The 19,777-nt window shown below is 42.3% G+C and overlaps 1 protein-coding gene across 4 annotated transcripts in view; it reads right to left on the bottom strand.

The window, feature by feature from the left end:
* ITPR2 (inositol 1,4,5-trisphosphate receptor type 2) overlaps window positions 1–19,777 on the bottom strand; it is a 401,023-nt gene that overhangs the window by 96,890 nt on the left and 284,356 nt on the right. For all 4 annotated transcript variants that reach the window (XM_075121545.1, XM_048825997.2, XM_075121548.1 and 1 more), the window contains exons 46-50: window positions 12,091–12,198; window positions 9,769–9,961; window positions 6,621–6,746; window positions 3,264–3,439; window positions 821–985 (exon numbers count right to left, since the gene is read on the bottom strand). In XM_075121545.1, coding sequence (XP_074977646.1) covers window positions 821–985; window positions 3,264–3,439; window positions 6,621–6,746; window positions 9,769–9,961; window positions 12,091–12,198 — 768 coding nt within the window. The remainder of the gene's footprint in view (window positions 1–820; window positions 986–3,263; window positions 3,440–6,620; window positions 6,747–9,768; window positions 9,962–12,090; window positions 12,199–19,777) is intronic.

Below are 19,777 nucleotides of genomic sequence, written 5' to 3'. Positions count from 1 at the left end.
CCTTTCGTGTTGAAAGCAGGATCTATATGAAACTCTGCAACTACTGGACAGACTCGATTGTTCAGAAAACTGAATATAATGAAAGGTGAAAGCTATTGAACTGTACAGGGGTTTATGAAATCTGTCCAAAAGGTTTACACACCACAGAATAAAATGAAAGTGATTAAAAACTACTTAAGAGCATCAAAAAGGGCTTTTTTAAATGCTCTTCGATTTGAAGAGTTGAGTTTCAAGATCATATTTTGTATGGAGTTACTTTCAGTACACCTGTATTGTATTATGAAAGGAATTCTACCTGTGTCAGTAGAATTGAAGAAAATATATTTAAAATGTCTTCAGGCTACATGTCAGAAGCATCCCATACCAACTGCAAAACAGTCCCATCAATTTATTAAAATAATTCATTACATTTATTACCTACTGACTAAGGACAAACTGAGAATGAGAGCCCATTGTGCTAGGCACTGTACAAATAAAGAATAGTAGACAGTTCCTGTCCTGAAAAACTTACAGTCTAACTAGACAAGACAAACAGAGGGTACTGGAAAGGATATAGCATACAAACGTAGAATTGGGGAGGGATGGGGGCAAAGAGAAGGCTGTTTAATGATTTTCTGGAATGAAATGTGTAGACAGACCTCTGTAACACAGGCAATAAATCCTAACAAAAACAGTAGCTTCTAATGGGCAGCCACATAACAATATGCTAAAATTACCCATGATTTGGCATGATTGTCAGGAAGAAATCAAAGACAGCTGCAAGGGTAATGGTATTTTCTATTTTTGCAAGGTCTCCCGCTCCCCGGCGGCACATACTCACCAGGAAACTATAGAAGAATTCATGGACACAGAGGCCCAGCATGCAGACCAGCACGTACGCTACATGGTAGAGAAAGGCCATGTCCATAACGACGGCTCTGTAGCCTCGAGTGAACGTGCCACGGTTTCCAACAAAGCTCACCAGAAATACTATTTTGTTACAAAGCTGGGGGGAGATTACAAGGCTAGGTTTACTACATTAGAACAATATTAGCATCATCTGTTCATATGGTGATAGCGTCTCAGAGCCCCAGTCATGGACCAGGACGCCAAGTGTACAAAGAGATTAAACGGACGTTCTCTGCTCCCAAAGAGCTCACAGTCAAAGCATAAGACAAGAGACAACAGGTGCAGATGGCCAGACTTAACTAGCTGTTTGCAGAGCTGTTTTGCACAAAAGCCCTTTCAAAACCCTTGCCTTGCCCTTCCACTTTATTCTAAATATGCACATGGATACTACATAATGTCATATAAGGCACGCACAATGCATTAAACAATATTACTCTGCAGCAGCCACCATTAGCAGTTTTTTCACATTGACTGGGCACCTCGATAGTGTTACTAAAGCTGTTCTCTATATTTAATATATAGAATACTTAAGGGGTGCTGCAAAATCAGAGTTAATACTCTTTAGGTATTTTGCACTCTTTAGGTGCAAAAACCAGTGAACTGTCATTCACATTTTATTTTATATATATCTATATCTCTGTGTCAGACGTGTAGCGTACACGTTTACACATTAGGTAAGAAAACAAAGCCATGCAATGGAGATTACTTCCGATATAGATTAAGTGACTTTATTTTGGTAGCCTCAAGCCTGGTCCTGTCCCATTAAAGTAAATAGCAAATCTCCTATTGATTTCAATGGGTGCAAGATTAGGTCCCTATAGTGTACATTCAAATTAAAAATACTGCATCTTAGCACTGGTTTCAGAGGAACAGCCGTGTTAGTCTGTATTCGCAAAAAGAAATGGCACTGCATACAATGCCATTAGTTTTAGACAGCGTGGGCCAGAACTGGATCTCAGTTATAAAGTGTATATCAGGAATAACTCCATTAAAGTCAATGGAGTTGTTCCAGATTTAAGAAAGCAGAGCTGAGATCAGAATGTGATCTGCTGTTTACTATGGAATTTTTGGTTCTGCTCTTTCCTCTCCAAAATTTGTTTTGCATATACAGCCATAGATGCCAACTCCGTGGGTGCTCAGCAACCAACAGTGGGTCCTGCCAATCAGTTCCTCCCTCCACCGCCTGCTGAGGATCAGCTGTTCAGCGGCGGACAGGAGGCTCTAGGGGGAAAGGGAAGGAGCGGAGGCAGGAAGAAGTGGAGTGAGGGCGGGGTGCACTCTGGGGCTGGAAGAGGTGGGGCAGGGGTGGGACCTAGGGGGTAGGGGTTGAGTGGGGGCAGGGCCTGGGGCACAGTGTGGGGGTGGAGCACCCCCTAGGGAATCAGAAAGTCGGTGCCTCTGTATACAGCAATATTCCTTTTAAAACTTCTCAGTTATCTTTGTAGCTAAATGTTATGTCAGTATTTGCTCAATTTCTTAGGTATTCCTTTTACTAATTACAGGGAAGTTAGGGTTTAATGCAAATACCACAATAACACTATCTACTTGAAAAGGCCAAATTGAAAAGTTTTTAAAGACAACCACTGTATGCATCTTGGCATTGTCCCTTGAAAGTTAAACAGAATCAGGACTTGGGAAATGTTTTGATTCCAATGAAATACTGAATTTTTAATAGCATTCCTGCCCTTTTCTTTTAGTTCCCTGGCTCATCTTAAGAAGCTGATTATGCTTCTAACAACTTGCCCTTTTTGGGCTTTGTACTTTCAATACCTGTCTGATTGAACAGTATATATATGAAGTATATCTATACAATGATCAGTTCCCTGGGGTCATGGCAAAATGTACATCGTTACTACGTGATCTATTTCTATGTCATTAGTAGGTTGCTAGGGCTTCTTTCATGCCATAAAACATTAAAACACAATTAGAGAATGAAATCTTTGCAAAGAATTTGGAACTGAACCAGCTCTACAGTATGTAGAAATGCCACCATGAAATGAACAATAGGACTGTAATCCACGTTCAGTGGCTGCGGACTGTCTCTCTTTTTTTTTTGTTTGCAACTCTATTTTTAGTTAGAATACCCTTTAAAAAAATGATTCAATCAAACTTCTGAACCAGCACGTTAGAGCTACAGGGCCAGCTTGCAGCTACCCAATCCCATCCCAGCTCTGATATAACATAAAGCTGCTGTGATTCAACAGAAACTTATACAGATACTTGTTAGAACGATCATGAACCCAGTCGTGCTAAATGTGTGTGCAAAAGCAGATGTGAAACAGTACACAGATCTCAGACCTTGCTTTTTTAAAATATGGCCCTTAACACTGCTGCTTCTATGGAAATGGAAATTATGCTAGTTTTAAAGTACTTACATTAGCAGCACCAAGAAGTATCAACGTAGGCCCAAGCCCTATTGTGTATATAGACCTGAGAATTACAGACACTAAAAAGGGTCGGATACCAACAGGCTTGGAGAAGAAAAACAGCATAGCTGTACAGACTGCCAGTGCTATCCAAAGGAGGACTGAAAACAATGGAGAAAGCGTGCCTGGAAAGGGAAGAAAAGGAAATGTTAACCCTTTTGGAAAATCAGTTATGTGTCAAGAAACAAACCTGAGCAAAGCTTGGTTCCTTGGCCAGTTTACCTACCAAAGTGAATGAATCATGCAACATACCTTCTGACCATAACTTCGCATGATCATAGTGGGAAATACTGTTAATGTATTAGGGTTAATTTCACACAGCTAACAATAAGGGTAGGTAATAAAGTCTTCATTAAATCTGTGGATTGCTCGGAAGAGACAACTTGACAGTCTGTTGTAGTGATTTGCCAATCAGTTCCCTTTTGCAAAGCTCATTAGGGCACCTTAGCTCTAGTGTAATCATTGTACCATGAAACAGTATATTCAAATATTTGGACTGCGTCAATGTAGTACACTTATTTTTCACATTATGAAGTGCACATCCAGTATGGGTGAGGTGAAATGGTGGTGGCTGGGAAATGTGAAGAGGCAGTTAAGATAGGCTCAGCACAGAAACAATGGCAACAGCTCCAGGGCTAAGTAATATCACTGGGATTAGGAAAAAACAGAGACAGCCTCTGGTCTCCAAATTCAGAGTGCATCCAAACTTTCTCCAGACTTGAGGGTGTTTATATCCTGGCAATTGGTTCAAGTCCAGCTCTGTAAAATAATTTTACTACCAACTAGAATGGGAAACTTCTACCAAATCTGGAATATACCTTTAAACTGGACGTGAGTTCTTCCTTAAAAGGTAGGTCCAAAGCCCTCAATATTCCTTTAAAATGTCATTTCCCCCCCTCCTTGGTTCAGGTCAATCAATTTAATTTAACAGGACTTGCACAGTTGAGGCAAGGAGCCGATGTCTGAAGAGCAGTTTCACTTATATCATATGATGCTGGAATAGCAGAAGTAAATTAAAAGAACATTCTTAGGCTGATTAGATCAACCCGAGCACTTCAGACACATGGCTGTGGGCTGATTTACTCAAGGAGAAGGGGAAAAAAACGTGAAATAAACCCTGGCTCTAGAGTTAGTTTTTTTTGGAAGGGGAGGAGGGAGAAAGGAGTCTGTCTGGTGACTATTCCTGCTTCGCCACATCCATGTTTATTGTCAATAAATCTCTAATTACATCTACAATTGCCTGGAATTATGGGATTTAGAAAAGTGAACTGAACTATCACTGAAACCACTGGATTATTGGGACTGCTTAAACTAATACTAGACATGCCTGCAGTTCAAATTAAGTGTTAATACCTACTGATTGCAGCCCAGAGGATTTTACACATTGTAAAACTCTCAGATTAGGTAAATATGTCTTAGTTTAAGTGGTATAATTTGAACTCTCTATTTCTTCTCTGTTATTCTTTATGGTCTGGAACACATACACTTGAAACAAGTTTAGACTTTAGAAAATTGAGAGCAGTGGAGACTAGAATCTTCTCTTTACAGAGCAGTTATATACAGGAGGAATCTCGGCCCTGAAAGCTTCCCTACATAACCCTGCTGATGTGCCTGTGCTGTAACCTGCAGAGACCACCTCAGGGGGTTAAAGGGCAGTTCAGTCTCCCTGCCAATCCACTTTAATCCTTTGCCTCTCTGTTGAGTCTGCCAACCAGACCCATCGGTTTGTGCCAATTATGGCAGTGGCGTTTGGGAAGAGCACATGTATCCACTAGACCCTGGACTGATTCCACCCACTCCATTCACATGAGCCATCAGATGGAAGTGACTTTCAGTCACATTACTAATTGGACTGGATGTGAACCAATGACCTAGAGATGAATGGCTCTCTATTTCAGTTCCCAATCTCTTGAGTCATGCAGTCCCCTTTGTCCCCATTTAAGCATGTTTAGGCTACAAAAACAAGTCTACAGTAGTCATTTGATGGAATATATTATTCAATATATTTCTTATGAACCAGAGCCAAAAATCACTTTGCTTTTAAATACATCATTGCTTTTTAATCTAATAAATCTACCATTTGCAAATGATGTGTTATTTTATCCTTATAGCAGCACAGCACAGCAGTCAAAAACTGACAAATGAAACATATTTAAAATAATTTCATTCCATATCATGCCTTCCTAAATGGCCACTGAATATTTCCGTACGTTTTCAAAGAAATGCAGATGATTGACCACATCCAAAACCCTCTGAAATCAATGAAAAAAAAACTTTCCATTCTCTGATGTATGGCTTATATTCAAGGCTTATATATTAAAACATTCTCTGATGTATGGTAGTGTTGCTTTTTTGTTTCCCAAAGAGTCCAGATTACACATACAAAGACACAAGAGAGGATTAAATAAGACGTTTCATTTCTGCAAAAAATTTGAGACGAGAACAAAAAAAAGTTTCATGTTTTTCACAAACTTAAGACTGCGTGATTCCTTTGCCAGTATTGCAAATTTCTTTTCATTCTTAATATTCATTTAGTGATTTATATAGCACCCAAATGTCTGCTAGAGATTTTTCGCTGTAATTCTGGTCACCAATACTGTCCTTGTCATAGGACTGATACCAAATACCACACTGGCAGCTGCCCAAACTGATGGCAGCAATTAATACTATGCCTAACAATTCCAGCACATTTTTTCCCATGAGATTCCTACAGTATATAAAAATACACCATAGAATCAACTCATATTATATCATACAACAATGTTCAAGAGCAACTAAATCTATTGAATTGGATTTTCAGCTGTGCCTGTGATTTTGGGTGCCTGATTTGAGACATCTTATCAGAGCCTGATCTGCAGAAAGTGCTGAGCGTCCGGCCTCTGAAATTCAGGCCCTGTTAAGGTGGCTCAAACTGGGCATCCAAAATGACTAGTGAATTCTGAAAATCTTAGCTGTTCTGTTTAAAAAGAAAAGGAGTACTTGTGGCACCTTAGAGACTAACCAATTTATCTGAGCATAAGCTTTCGTGAGCTACAGCTCACTTCATCGGATGAAGTGAGCTGTAGCTCATGAAAGCTCATGCTCGGATAAATTAGTTAGTCTCTAAGGTGCCACAAGTACTCCTTTTCTTTTTGCAAATACAGACTAACACGGCTGTTACTCTGAAACCTGTTCTGTTTAAGTTATTCAAGAGCTTTGCAAGGCAGAAGGAGAGTCATAGGAATCGCTATTTGGTGATGGAATGGCTTGTGTTGCTTTATAACTGAAAATGTTCACTAATATAAGGAAAAAAAAAAGATCACTTACCTTCATCTCCATCATCTCCAAATGGATAGAAGAGAGCAACTGCTAAATTGATGAATACAGCCAGGTTGAAGGAAATGCTCCCCCAGAGAGAGATGTGTCTGGAGAACCAGAACAGGGCTGGGTTATCTAGGCAGGAGAGAAAAGCAGCATTGAAGAAATGAAAAGGAGATGCATGAGCTTATGAGCAACAGGTTCATGCAAACAAGAAATGCAGCTTAATGGAGAACAGTAAAGTCCAAAATAAATATTCAGGTTGAATAGTCCTAGTATATTGTATTTACATGGCGCTTTTCCACCCAGAAGGATCCCAGTAATCTATTATAAATTACGACCCTCCGGGGCTTAGTAACAAGAGTTTTACCTATTTTAAGTTTGGAGGACTGGACCTTTTGTGAAGGAATCATTTCACTTGACAGCGAAAGGAGAGGGGAAATCTGTGGACAAATGGCTCCCTGTATGCTTCACAAGAGTGGAGGGAAGAGGATGTTTTGGTCAAAGATCCTGGAACACAGACCGTCTGTTACAAAAAATGCAATGGGTTTTTTATGACCTCACAGAACAAAGTCTCAGGCTTACGATCTTTTCCAAAAGACCCACTGAAACCACATAAATCACAATTTACCTAAGGGAGAGAGGAAGGCTCAACCCTGCCAATAAGGATCTAGGGTAGGGGTTCTCAAACTGGGGGTCGCAAGGTTCTTACATGAGGGGTCGTGAGCTGTCAGCCTCCACCCCAAACCCTACTTTGCCTTCAGCATTTAGAATGGTGTTAAATATATAAAAAAGCATTTTAATTGATGGGGGGGTCGCACTCAGAGGCTTGTTATGTGGAAAGGGTCACCAGTAAAAAAGTCTGAGAATCACTGAGGAGTCTTAGTATTTTACATGCAGTGCTCACGCTTCTAAGTCCTCCCTCATAACTAAATAGATCTGTTCTATTTTTGTAATAGCACCTAGAGGCCCTTTCTGAAACCAGGGCTCCATTGTGCTAGAGGCTGTACAAACACAGTTAAAGTATGTCTACACTGCAGTTAAACACCCGCTGCTGGCCCATACCAGCAGACTCAGGCTTATGGAGCTTGGGCTAACGGACTGTTTAATTGTGATGTAGACATTTGGGCTTGGGCTTGGGCTTGAGTCTAAGTTCTAGGACCCCACAAGGTGAGTGTTCGAAAATGTTAATTCCAATTATATCTTAATATATGGTGTTTCAAAATCTCTAAAACCTGTGACATTTAACTATTTGAAGATTACATTTTTCTCAGGAAATTATAAAGACTCCTAGAATGCTCTGAATTTCCTGTATGCATAAAAGATGCACCCTTGACCTTCTTGGACCTTTCTGCTGGCTGTAGGGCTTCACTTGTTATCATACTGTTGGAAATGACTAAGAACATAGTTGACTCCTAGAAACAGACAACTCCCCAAACTGGATCTTTTTGTCTCAGAGTAAGGTCAGCTTTAATTACCCACATTTAGAGTTAGCTCAGTCTAAACATTAAGATTCACTTGTGGTAAAATTAGGCTGTTAACTTCTGGGTTTTAAGGATCTGGAGCCTTTGCATGAGGCATCCTCTCATTTCAAGCAATGCAGCATTGTACGATAACATAGCAACTCAGACACCGGGGTAAAGATTAAACAGCACTTGAATGTATATTGCATTTTCAAACAAAATAATAGGAAAGCTTGTTAAGTGTTCCATCTATGGAAGGAAATGTGGGCATTTCTGTTTTGGATTTAAAAAACCCCTAATCTATGCTTGTTTAGCATTACAGAGGTCAGATCCAAGTCTGCGCTCTCTCAGACAGCAGTTGGGGATTTTTGTTTGTTTGTTGGTGTTTCTTTTAACTGGGATCCCAGTCCTACTGTGTGAGCAGAATTATTTTGAAATAGAAACTACACCCTGGGAATTAAATTCACAAAAACTACAACCCAACATCATGTTTTTAGTGGTGGTAAAAGCTTCAAGTTAATTCATTCCACTCTAGCTAGCCAAATCCTCCTGCAGTTCTGTCCATATCTGGTATTCTTCACTTCCTTCCTAACTGGTTGTGCAATGCTGCTGTGAACTGTTCAAGAGCTGCTGTATTCTACCTCTCAGGCATCTGCATGTTAATGGTGGATGAAGAGATCCTTAGATCTATATCCCACTTTCTTATCAGGAGTGCTGTGAAGCTTAATTGTGAAAAGGCTGGATTTACCCTGGAAGGTGCACAGGGCTGCCATCTACCACCTCCTGAAATGCTAGAAACAACTTCACTCTTACGGGAGGTCACATGGCAGCAAATCTTCTGCCTCCCCTGAGAACTCCATCCTGGGGGAGCAGCTATAAGTTCTGTGTGGGGTTCCTGGGAGAGACCCCCAGGGAACCAGCCAGCTGACCCTTTGTGTTCTAGCAATGTCCCTTCTGAAACTAGCACCACCCACTTTCTTGCCTGTGCCAGCTGGAGCTGCGCCCTCCAGCGGAATGGGTGTTGTAAACAGTTTGAGTAGGTATGTCCCCTTGGCCACCAAGGATTCACAGACTGGGTTCTGCTGGGAATTAAGCCAGCTGGATTTTTGTAAAGTGCTTTAAAAGATCCTGGGATGCAAAGTACTATTACTAAGAAAACAGATCATTCTCCAGGAATAGTAAATAATGACTCAGTGCAAAGAGGTCTGGTATAAATTGGCAGGGCTCCACTAACTTCATGGGAGCCACACTGTTTTACACTAGCTGAGGATCTGGCCCAAGGTGAAAGATGTTTTCAGTGAATTATATTTAAAAGTATAAGTACACAACTACACTCGTTCTTGTTAAACATTAGGGGCCAAAATTCCATCTGGCATAATTGGGTGCAACTAATTTTCAGTGAAGTTACACCCATTTAGTCCACCACTCAATTCTGGTCTTGAGAGCCCAGAAGATGATTTCATTAGTCACTTTTCCATATTATTTCTTCTTTGTGTATGTATCTCCCCCCCCGCCCCAGGTGGCACATCTCCAGTGACTTACAATCTTGGGTTTGGAAAATGTTTTCTTGTAATATCAAAGGGATTGGAAACAAGTAAAAATGAAAACGGAAAATACTTGGTTGGTGACTTACAGGTTTTAAATACAATTAGACAACCTGAAACTAAATCCTTGAAATTACAGATAGTACTTACTCCTAATTTTCTTCTGCCACTTCATTTCATTGTACAGATCTTCTGTCTGATGGAAAAAGTCATTCACTTTGCTCCCTTGTTCATCTCTCTCAGTTGTATTAAATACACGACTTTTGGATTCTCGAGTGAGGAATTCACAAATATTGGGGACAGGGAAGACTATCTGTTCCATGGTTCTATCATGACGGACAACCTGTAAATACAAATGTATGTGTCTTTCAGGGTCAGAAACTTCTCAGTCATGCTGTGATTCCCTTCTGACTCAGAGCTTGCTTTTATTTACAAACTGGTGTTGAACTAATTTTAAAAATTTCAATTACACCAAGACACTACATTAAAAAATACTTACCTAAGTAATTTATACTAAAATTTTCTTTGCCTTCAAAAACCTGCCTTAAAATGAGGTGTGCCTTAAATAAAAAATCTAGATCCAAGTATCCCCAATCTTTGAGGACATTCCAAATCTGAGCCCTGCAAACTGCCCCCATATTTATAAGCTAAAGCAAAACTTCATATCCAAACATTCTCAGACTTTAAAGGGCTTAGCATTTGGATGAAGAACTTCATTTTGTAGCTTGAGCCCATCTCTATGAAGTTGTAAATCATGAAAGGGGCTATGTGAAAGGAGCACCTTGTTACTCAGATAGTGCCAGTTTCTATGTGCCTTAGGGTTTTATCTGCTTACTTGACAAAACCCAAGATATTGCTACCATTATTAGTCCTTCACAACCAACAGAGCTACTTGAGAGTGAGCTGGATTCCAATCTATTAGAAATGTTTGCTGAATCTGACTGTGGAGTTCGTATTACTGGTGAAGCAGCACTAGGCGGAAAACACACCTTGGATCTCAGATCCCAGGTTTTTTGGAGAGCTCACTATCACGGAACCATCATTTGAGTTACAAATTGAACAAATTGTGTTTGCTGAGCTGACAGACTATATATCTGGAACTCCACAATTGGCCCAGATCTGGCAAACTCCTCTCTTATTTCAACAGAAGCAGTGTTGGGCTCAGAGTCATTTACGTCCTCATTTTCAGGAAGTCCCCAAAGCTGTGGCTGTTTTGCAAAAAGTTGCCTTCTCTCTCCCTTCTGAAATGGCTTGATATTTAAGAACAATATATTTATGTATCTTCACCTCAAGGATAGCAAAACTAGTGTGTGAGTGTGTCTGGGTATTGGTGCACAATGGATGTAGTACTGTCTATGGGTGAGCTGACCTTTTAGGGGAGTCCTGGGTGACACCTCACCTGTACCTCTCAGTCCCAGGGTCATGCGATGGGGGCCTATGACTAACAACTAGGCCAGCTGGGGGGATATAAGGGCAGCTTAAGTACAGTTAGGAAAGAGACCCAGAGGAGCAGGAGGTTGAGAGAGCTGCTCCACAGCAAGACACCTGCAGGAGACCCAGGGTGAGAGAGGATCTGTGAAGGGGCTCTCCACAGGCTTGGCTGATGCCTCCTGCCACAAGGGGCAGAGGCCTGAAGAGGAAGAGGCTTTAGGAAATGCCAGGAGCAGGAACTGGGTTTGGGAAGGAGCTAGTGAGCCCAGCAGGAGCTGACAGAACTTTGAAGAGCTGGGGAATGACTGGCTTTCACTTAAAATGACACTGAACTGTGATTTTCTTTTAATAAACCAGACCCCAAGAAGGATGTGGTTTGACACGAGAGTCTACGTGCAATTACTCACCCTTAATCAACTGGATTTGCATCAGAGTCACAGTTTCCAAATGACACCCCTGCACACCTCGCAGGCACATCCCCTTAAAGCTGCCACCCTTGAACCCTACACCTTTTACTACCGCCAAAGTCAAGAAATGTTTTTCCGTCCAACAGGTGAATGCTGTTTACAATATGGAAAGGAGCTGATGAACCAGACCCACCTCATCCTGTTAGGCAAAAACTGCACTGAATTTTCAAGCCACTTCAAAAACTTTGTACTACAGCCAAAGTTCTCATTTGATCCATAAACCTCCTTGACTTGAAAAGCAGCGTTTATGTGACTGATGTGCTACAAAGAACTATTCTTGTCTACAAGACACTACTGCTATCCCCAGTCATTATTTCCATAACAAGAAATGTCCCGTATCCCACAGGGGAGCAACGGTAGGACAATTGTTTGAAATATACCAAGCCAATTTTAAAGAACATCCAGGCCTTTTTTCCCTTCCCCAGTATGATATTATTCAGCTTTTTCCCTTTCAAAGTAAGCTACACTATTTAAATATGTTTTGTTTTTCAGGAGAAATCTAAAGGAGAAGCTCTGAAGGAAGTAAACTGGCCTCAGACCACAATAGTTTCCCTTTTGGTGAGGAATTTTTTACCTCAATCTGTGCTGTGTGATTGGCATAGTACTTCAAGGCTTCATCTCCTTCTTCTGGATCAGACCCTGGCTTCAGCATCTGCTGCAATGTTTTATTGTGGCGAGCCAACTAGAAAAAAGAAGACCATTTGATTTATTTCCTGTTCTCTGGTTTACCATCTCCACTTACACGCCCCCTCCAAACATGCCCCAATGGGCCTCTTTCTGTAAATAATAACCCAAAATGCCATTTGCTGATAACCATATAAATAATTTGATGTTAAAAAGCCAGTTTAAATAAGCAAGTCTTCAGCTAAATTTTATGAATGCTGACTCTGCCAGCAGTCCATGTCTTTTTGGAGGGTTTTTCAGAGACACCAAAAGGTTAGAACAGCAGCACTGCCCAGTTAAGTTCAGATATAAAATCTGCATACCTTTGACAGTGCTGCTTTTCCAAATTAGGTAATTACATTCGAAACTTCCCCCATGATTTCAAATGGACAAGTTATTCGTCAATATGCTGTTGTACGATGTTGCTGGTCCTGTTAAATAACTGATGTTTTCCTACCCCAGAGGCAGCTACACCTCCGTGTTGGGCAAAATGACTCATATATTGTATATATTCAAAAAAGTACTTTAGGTCTTGTCAGATGTTTAAAGGCAGGGGTGGCCAACCTGAGCTTGAGAAGGAGCCAGAATTTACCAATGTACATTGCCAAAGAGTCACAGTAATACGTCAGCAGCCCCCCCATCAGCTCCCCCCGACCCCGCTCCCAGCACCTCCTGCCCACTGGCAGCCCCGCCAATCAGCGCCTTCCCCTCCTCTCCCCACACCTCCCAATCAGCTGTTTCGTGTGGTGCAGGAGGCTCTGGGGGCGGGGAGAAGGGGAGAAACAAGGGCACTGCAGGCCTCAGGTGAGGGGTGGGAAGGGGTGGAGTGGGGGCAGGGCCTGTGGCAGAGCCAGGGGTTGAGCAGCGAGCACCCCCCCGGCACATTGGAAAGTTGGCGCCCGTAGCTCCAGCCCCGGAGTCGGTGCCAATACAAGGAGCCACAGGTTGGCCACCCCTGTTTAAAGGTCTTCTTAAATGTAAACAGTCTGTTATTACTGAGAGACAACAGTAAATGTACTATCACTTCATGAGTCTGTGCCCTGGTCTACACTACAGGATTAAGTTGCATTTAGCCGTATTAGGTCGATTTTATAAAGCAATACGTCTACACAAGCAACCCTGTTCCGTTGACCTAAAGGGCTCTTAAAATCGACTTCTGCAGGGAGTAGCACTAAAATCAACCTTGCTGGGTCAAATTTCAGGTAGTGCAGATGCAAATCGACGTTATTAGCCACTGGGAGCTATCCCGGAGTGCTCCAATGTGACCGCTCCGGACAGCACTTTCAACTCCGATGCACTAGCCAGGTACACAGGAAAAGCCCTGGGAACTTTTCAATTTCATTTCCTGTTTGGTCAGCGTGGTAAGCTCAGCAGAACAGGTGACCATGCAGTCCCCCCAGAATCGCAAACGAGCTCCAGCATGGAGTGAACGGGAAACACTGGATATGATTGCTGTATGGGGAGAAGAATCTGTGCCGGCAGAACTCCAATCAAAAAGAAGAAATGCTAATATATATGCCAAAATCACACAGGGCATGGTGGACAGAGGCTACACCAGGGACACACAGCAGTGCTGCGTGAAAGTCAAGGAGCTCAGGCAAGCCTACCAAAAGATAAAGGAGGCAAACGGTCACTTTGGGTCAGAGCCCCATACATGCCGCTTCTATGATCAGCTGCATGGCATTCTGGGGGGGCACCCTACCACTACCCCATCACTGTTCACGGACACCTGCAAGGGGGGAGTCTCACGCAACATGGAGGAGGATTTTGTGGATGAGGAAGAGGAGGAGGAAGAGGAGAATGTGCAGCAGGCAAGCAGTGAAGCTGTTCTCCCCGGCAGCCAGGATCTTTTCATCACCCTGAGCCAATACCCTCCCAAGGCGGGATCCCCGACCCTGAAGGCAAGAGAAGGCACCTCTGGTGAGTGCACATTTGTAACTACAGTACAGGGTTTAAAAGCAATAGTGTTTAACATTTGATTTGCCCTAAAGACTTGGAATGCATTCATGGCCAGTACAGCTACTGGAAAAGTCTGTTAATGTGTCTGGGGATGGAGTGGGAATCCTCCAGGGACGTCTCCATGAAGCGCTCCTGGAGGTACTCTGAAAGCCTTTGCAGAAGGTTTCTGGGGAGGACTGCCTTATTTCGTCCTCCACGGTAGGACACTTGACCACGCCAAGCCAGTAGTAAGTAGTCTGGAATCATTGCAGCACAAAGCATGGCAGCGAATGGTCCTGGGTTTTGGTCGCATTCAAGCAACATTTGGTTTTTATCTCTGTGTTAGCCTCAGGAGAGTGATATCATTCATGGTCACCTGGTTGAAATAAGGGAATTTTTGTAAGGGTACAGTAAAAGTACCCCGTTCGTGGGCTGTTTGCGCTTGGCTAAAAGGGATCATCCCATAGCCACACGGTGGGGGGAGCGGTGAAGGGATCATCCCAAATAGCCACGCGGAGGGGTGAGGGGAGGTGTGTGCTGCACATACACCCAAAAAACGCAGCCCCTCCTTTTAAATGGCAAACCCAACCAGCATAGCTTGCTATGGGAAAGGAGCATGTTGCAGTTTGAAAACATTCCCACATGTTATGAAGGTGTTAGAAGCCAAACCCACGTACCCTTTAGCTTACCATGGCTGCCTGGAAACCGAATTCTGTTGCCCAGCCATGTGTGCTGTGTCACCATAGCGGTAGGCGCTCAATATAAAACGCAAAATGCGACCTTGTACCTAAAGCACGTGTGCTGTCTGCTGTGAATTGCTTGATTCACTGTGAAAGAGTCTCCCTTTTGTTCTCAGAAATGTATCACCTTAAATTTTACTCTCCCTTTTTATCCCCTGCAGGTAAAAATGTTTCTATGCTGCCCTTATCATCTCCGTCCCTGAGGTTATCGCAGATTAGAAGGCGAAAAAAACACACTCGCGATGACATGTTTTCCTAGGTCATGCTGTCCTCCCGCACTGATAGGGCACAGCTGAATGCATGGAGGCATTCAGTGAGCGCGATAAGAAGAGGCAGGATGCAATGCTGAGGCTAATTGGGGAGCAAACGGACAGGCTCAGGCGTCTGGTGGAGTGGCAGGAAAGCCAACGAGAGCACAGACCGCCGCTGCATCCACTGTACAACCGCCTGCCCTCCTCCCCAAATTCAATATCCTCCTCACCCAGACGCCAAAGAACGTGGGGCGGTGGGGAGAAGAAGAGGCTCTGGGCACCCAGCCACTCCACTCCAGAGGATGGCCCAAGCAACAGAAGGCTGTCATTCAAACAGTTTTGATTTGTAGTGTGGCTACAATAAGCAATGTGCCCTTGTCCTTCCCTCCTCCCCTACCCCACCTGGGCGACCTTATCAGTTATCTCCCCCTTTTTCTTTTAATTAATAAAGAAAGAATGCATGGATTCAAAACAATAGTGACTTTATTTCCTTTGTCAGCTCTGATCGTAGGGGGGAGGGTGGTTGGCTTACAGGGAATTAAAATCAACAAAGGGGGCAGGTTTGCATCAAGGAGAAACACACACAACTGTCACACCGTAGCCTGGCCAGTCATGAAACTCATTGCTAGGCTATTTGGATATTTGCAAACCTCATCCCTCCATTTTTTAATCTAATAAAAACTCCTGTGTATGCAATTTTTCCAGTACATTGAGATTGCCAAGAACCAGTGGACAAATTGAATTTATTCTTAATCTGTGAACGTCCTTACAAAGTAAAAATGACAAATATTAAATGTTGCATCAGAAAATAAGAGAATGCAAACAAACAAACAAACAAACAAAAAAAAAAAAACTCCAACGAAAACCCAACCAGAAAAAAAATATTTCCTATCACTTTGTACCTGCATAAAATGCTGTTCTGCTCTAAGCTGGAGCTTTGGAATTTCTACACTGGATCAGCTCACTGGTCCATCTAGTCCAGCACCCTATCTCTGAAAACAGTCAGAAGCAGATATTTCAGAGGAAGATGCAAGAAACCACACAGTAGACAATTATGGAGTAACCTGCCAATAGGGAAAATTTCTTCCTCATCCGTCAATCAGTGGTTGTTTTATGACACGAAGCAGGAGGGTTTAGATCCCTTACATATTTTTTATCCTAATTCAACTGGGGATATTCTTACTACTCATAGTTTTTCATAGATTTTAAGGCCAGAAGGGACCATTGTAATAATGTAGACTGACCTGCATAACGGGCCATAAAACCTCAACTAGTAATTTCTAGAGCAAGCCCATATTTACTGTTTGAGCTATAGCATATCTTTTAGAAAGCTATCCAGTCTTGATTTAAAGACTTCAAGTAAAGGAGAATCCACCATACTCCGAAATAAGTTTCAAACCTTCCTATACATAACAAGATCTGGCCTCAATGATATATTGTGGAAATGAGTTCCCCAGTCTATTTAAGCATTGTTTTTTTTAAAAAAAAACTCCTTTAATCCTTTGCCTTTCAGTTTTATGTTCCCTGGTTCCTTTATTATGAGAGGGCAAGTAGGAGATCCCCATTCACCTTCTCTACACCATTTATCATGCTGTATATATCAGTATCTTGTCCTCTCGTCTCCTTTTCAAATAAAAAGAAAAAAAATCACTCTCCTCATAAAGAAGTGTCTCTGTGATTACATAATTTTTTATTTCCCATCTCCGACTGCCCTCTATTTTGGCTGTATCTTTTCTTTGAGACAGAATGAACACAACTGAAGAGAGAACTGCTTTGGGTGATGAATTATTACCAATAGAAGCAAACGTAAACCAATTTTCATCTTGCTGTAATACAGAAAAACTTTGCTACTATATTGACCATTTTCCTCTACTGTTACCCATTAAGAATTTCTTCTCGATAATAGAAAAAAAGTTGGAAATTGGTTTACCATTTCTTATGACTGGAAGTCCAAATCTTGAAAATGATGTTGCCTTGCAGCAAGATGTTACTACTAACCATCTATAAATTCACAAATGTCCACCAACATAATGAAAAGCTTCATTTCTAAATGTATTCGAACTTGCACTGCCCACCGGATAGGAAATGTCTCATACCAACCATGTGAACTTTCAGAATATAGCACTTTCCTTTTATTATAGTTGTGCTTTTAACTTTTCACATTTTACTGTAAACATATCCCATGATATGTATCAGTAACTGAAGCTCAGATTAATCATAGAATCATTTGCTCTATCCCATTTCTTCTGCACTGTGACAGGATTGATTGGGTATAAAACAATCATCCATTTCTAGATTAATATAAAGGATAGCCTAGTGATGGCAATGAGTCAGTGTGTCAAGTGAGCAGAAATATTGGGTACAATAAATATATTAGCAAAAAGAAAAGGAGTACTAGTGGCACCTTAGAGACTAACCAATTTATCTGAGCATAAGCTTTCGTGAGCTACAGCTCACTTCATCCGAAAGCTTATGCTCAAATAAATTGGTTAGTCTCTAAGGTGCCACTAGTACTCCTTTTCTTTTTGCGAATACAGACTAACACGGCTGTTACTCTGAAATCTAAATCATGGAGCAGGTCCTCAAGGAATCAATTCTGAAGCACTTGGACGAGAGGAAAGTGATCAGGAACAGTCAGCATGGATTCACCAAGGGAAAGTCGTGCCTGACTAATCTAATTGCCTTCTATGATGAGATAACTGGTTCTGTGGATGAGGGAAAGCAGTGGACGTGTTATTCCTCGACTTTAGCAAAACTTTTGACACGGTCTCCCACAGTATTCTTGTCAGCAAGTTAAAGAAGTATGGGCTAGATAGATACACTACAAGGTGGGTAGAAAATTGGCTAGATTGTCGGGCTCAACGGGTAGTGATCAATGGCTCCATGTCTAGTTGGCAGCCGGTATCTAGCGGAGTGCCCCAAGGGTCGATCCTGGGGCTGGTTTTGTTCAATATCTTCATTAATGTTCTGGAGGATGGTGTGGATTGCACCCTCAGCAAGTTTCGGATGACACTAAACTGGGAGGAGTGGTAGATACGCTGGAGGGTAGGGATAGGATACAGAGGGACCTAGACAAACTGGAGGATTGGGCCAAAAGAAATCTGATGAGGTTCAACAAGGACAAGTGCAGAGTCCTGCACTGAGGACTGAAGAATCAAATGCACCGCTACCAGACTAGGGACCGAATGGCTAGGCAGCAGTTCTGCAGAGAAGGACCTCGGGGTGACAGTGGATGAGAAGCTGGATATGAGTCAACCGTGTGCCCTTGTTGCCAAGAAGGCCAATGGCATTTTGGGGTGTATAAGTAGGGGCATTGCCAGCAGATTGAGGGATGTGATCATTCCCCGCTATTCGACATTGGTGAGGCAATGAGTCAGTACTGTGTCCAGTTTTGGGCCCCACACTACAAGAAGGATGTGGAAAAATTGGAGAGAGTCCAGCGAAGGGCAACAAAAATGATTAGGGGACTGGAACACATGACTTATGAGGAGAGGCTGAGGGAACTGGGATTGTTTAGTCTACGGAAGAGAAGAACGAGGAGGGATTTGATAGCTGCTTTTAACTAACTGAAAGGTGGATCCAAAGAGGATGGATCTAGACTATTCTCAGTGATAGCAGATGACAGAACAAGGAGTAATGGTCTCAAGTTGCAGTGGGGGAAGTTTAGGTTGGATATTAGGAAAAACTTTTTCACTAGGAGGGTGGTGAAACACTGGAATGCGTTACCTAGGGATGTGGTGGAATCCCCTTCCTTAGAAGTTTTTAAGGTCAGGCTTGACAAAGCCCTGGCTGGGATGATTTAGTTGGGATTGGTCCTGCTCTGGGCAGGGGGTTGGACTAGATGACCTCCAGAGGTCCCTTCCAACTCTGTTATTCTATGATTCTATGATATTAGCTGATCATTAATGATTTTGAGAGGCGCACTCTCAGAACCAATTGAAAAGCATTGCATAATTCATTATCAGATCATTGTGCATGTGAAGAACATCCAGGTTCACTGAAAGGCTTGGACTACACTTGGTCTAGAGTGTAAGCATTTTGGGTCAGGGACCATCGTTTTCTTCAGTGTTTGTATAGCGCTGAGCACAATGGAGTCCTGAGCCCTGACTAGAGCTTCTAGGCTTTATAATACCACCACTTGGGATTCAGCAGGCAGGAACCTTACAGCTGCAGGAGTGCAAATCTCAGTAGGATTTACCCCTGATTAAAATGAGGGTAAACTCAACTAGTACAAATGGTGGCTTTTCCGGTTTACTCGTGGGGTTTACACCAGTGCAGCTACACAGCTGCGACTGACTGACTGCTCAACGGGGTGCTGACAAGGCCAAAGTTAAAACTGGAGAGAAGCAAACTTATCTGAAGAATAGGTTTGGGATTTCAGAGATGGTCTTAGTGCTGCTAATAAACAACATTCTTGAAAGATGAGGAAGTGTTGAGACAATTTAAGGAGCCTGACTGAGAGTAGAAGGAAAGTCATTTTAAAATTGTGCACCATGGTTCAATGTAACATGTTCTTAGTCACACTCAATCTCAGTAGCCATAGGATTTATGACTATATAGCCTTCTGTTGCTTTGTCTAGATTGTAAGCTCTTTTGGGGCAGCAGCTGTATTTTTGTTTTGTCTTTGTACAGTGCCTAGCACAATGCGGTCCTGGCCCATGACTGGGGA

Source organism: Caretta caretta, chromosome 1, assembly GCF_965140235.1.
Source record: "Caretta caretta isolate rCarCar2 chromosome 1, rCarCar1.hap1, whole genome shotgun sequence".
Classification (NCBI taxonomy): Eukaryota; Metazoa; Chordata; order Testudines; family Cheloniidae; genus Caretta; species Caretta caretta.
This window is presented reverse-complemented; position numbering and strand designations above follow the sequence as displayed.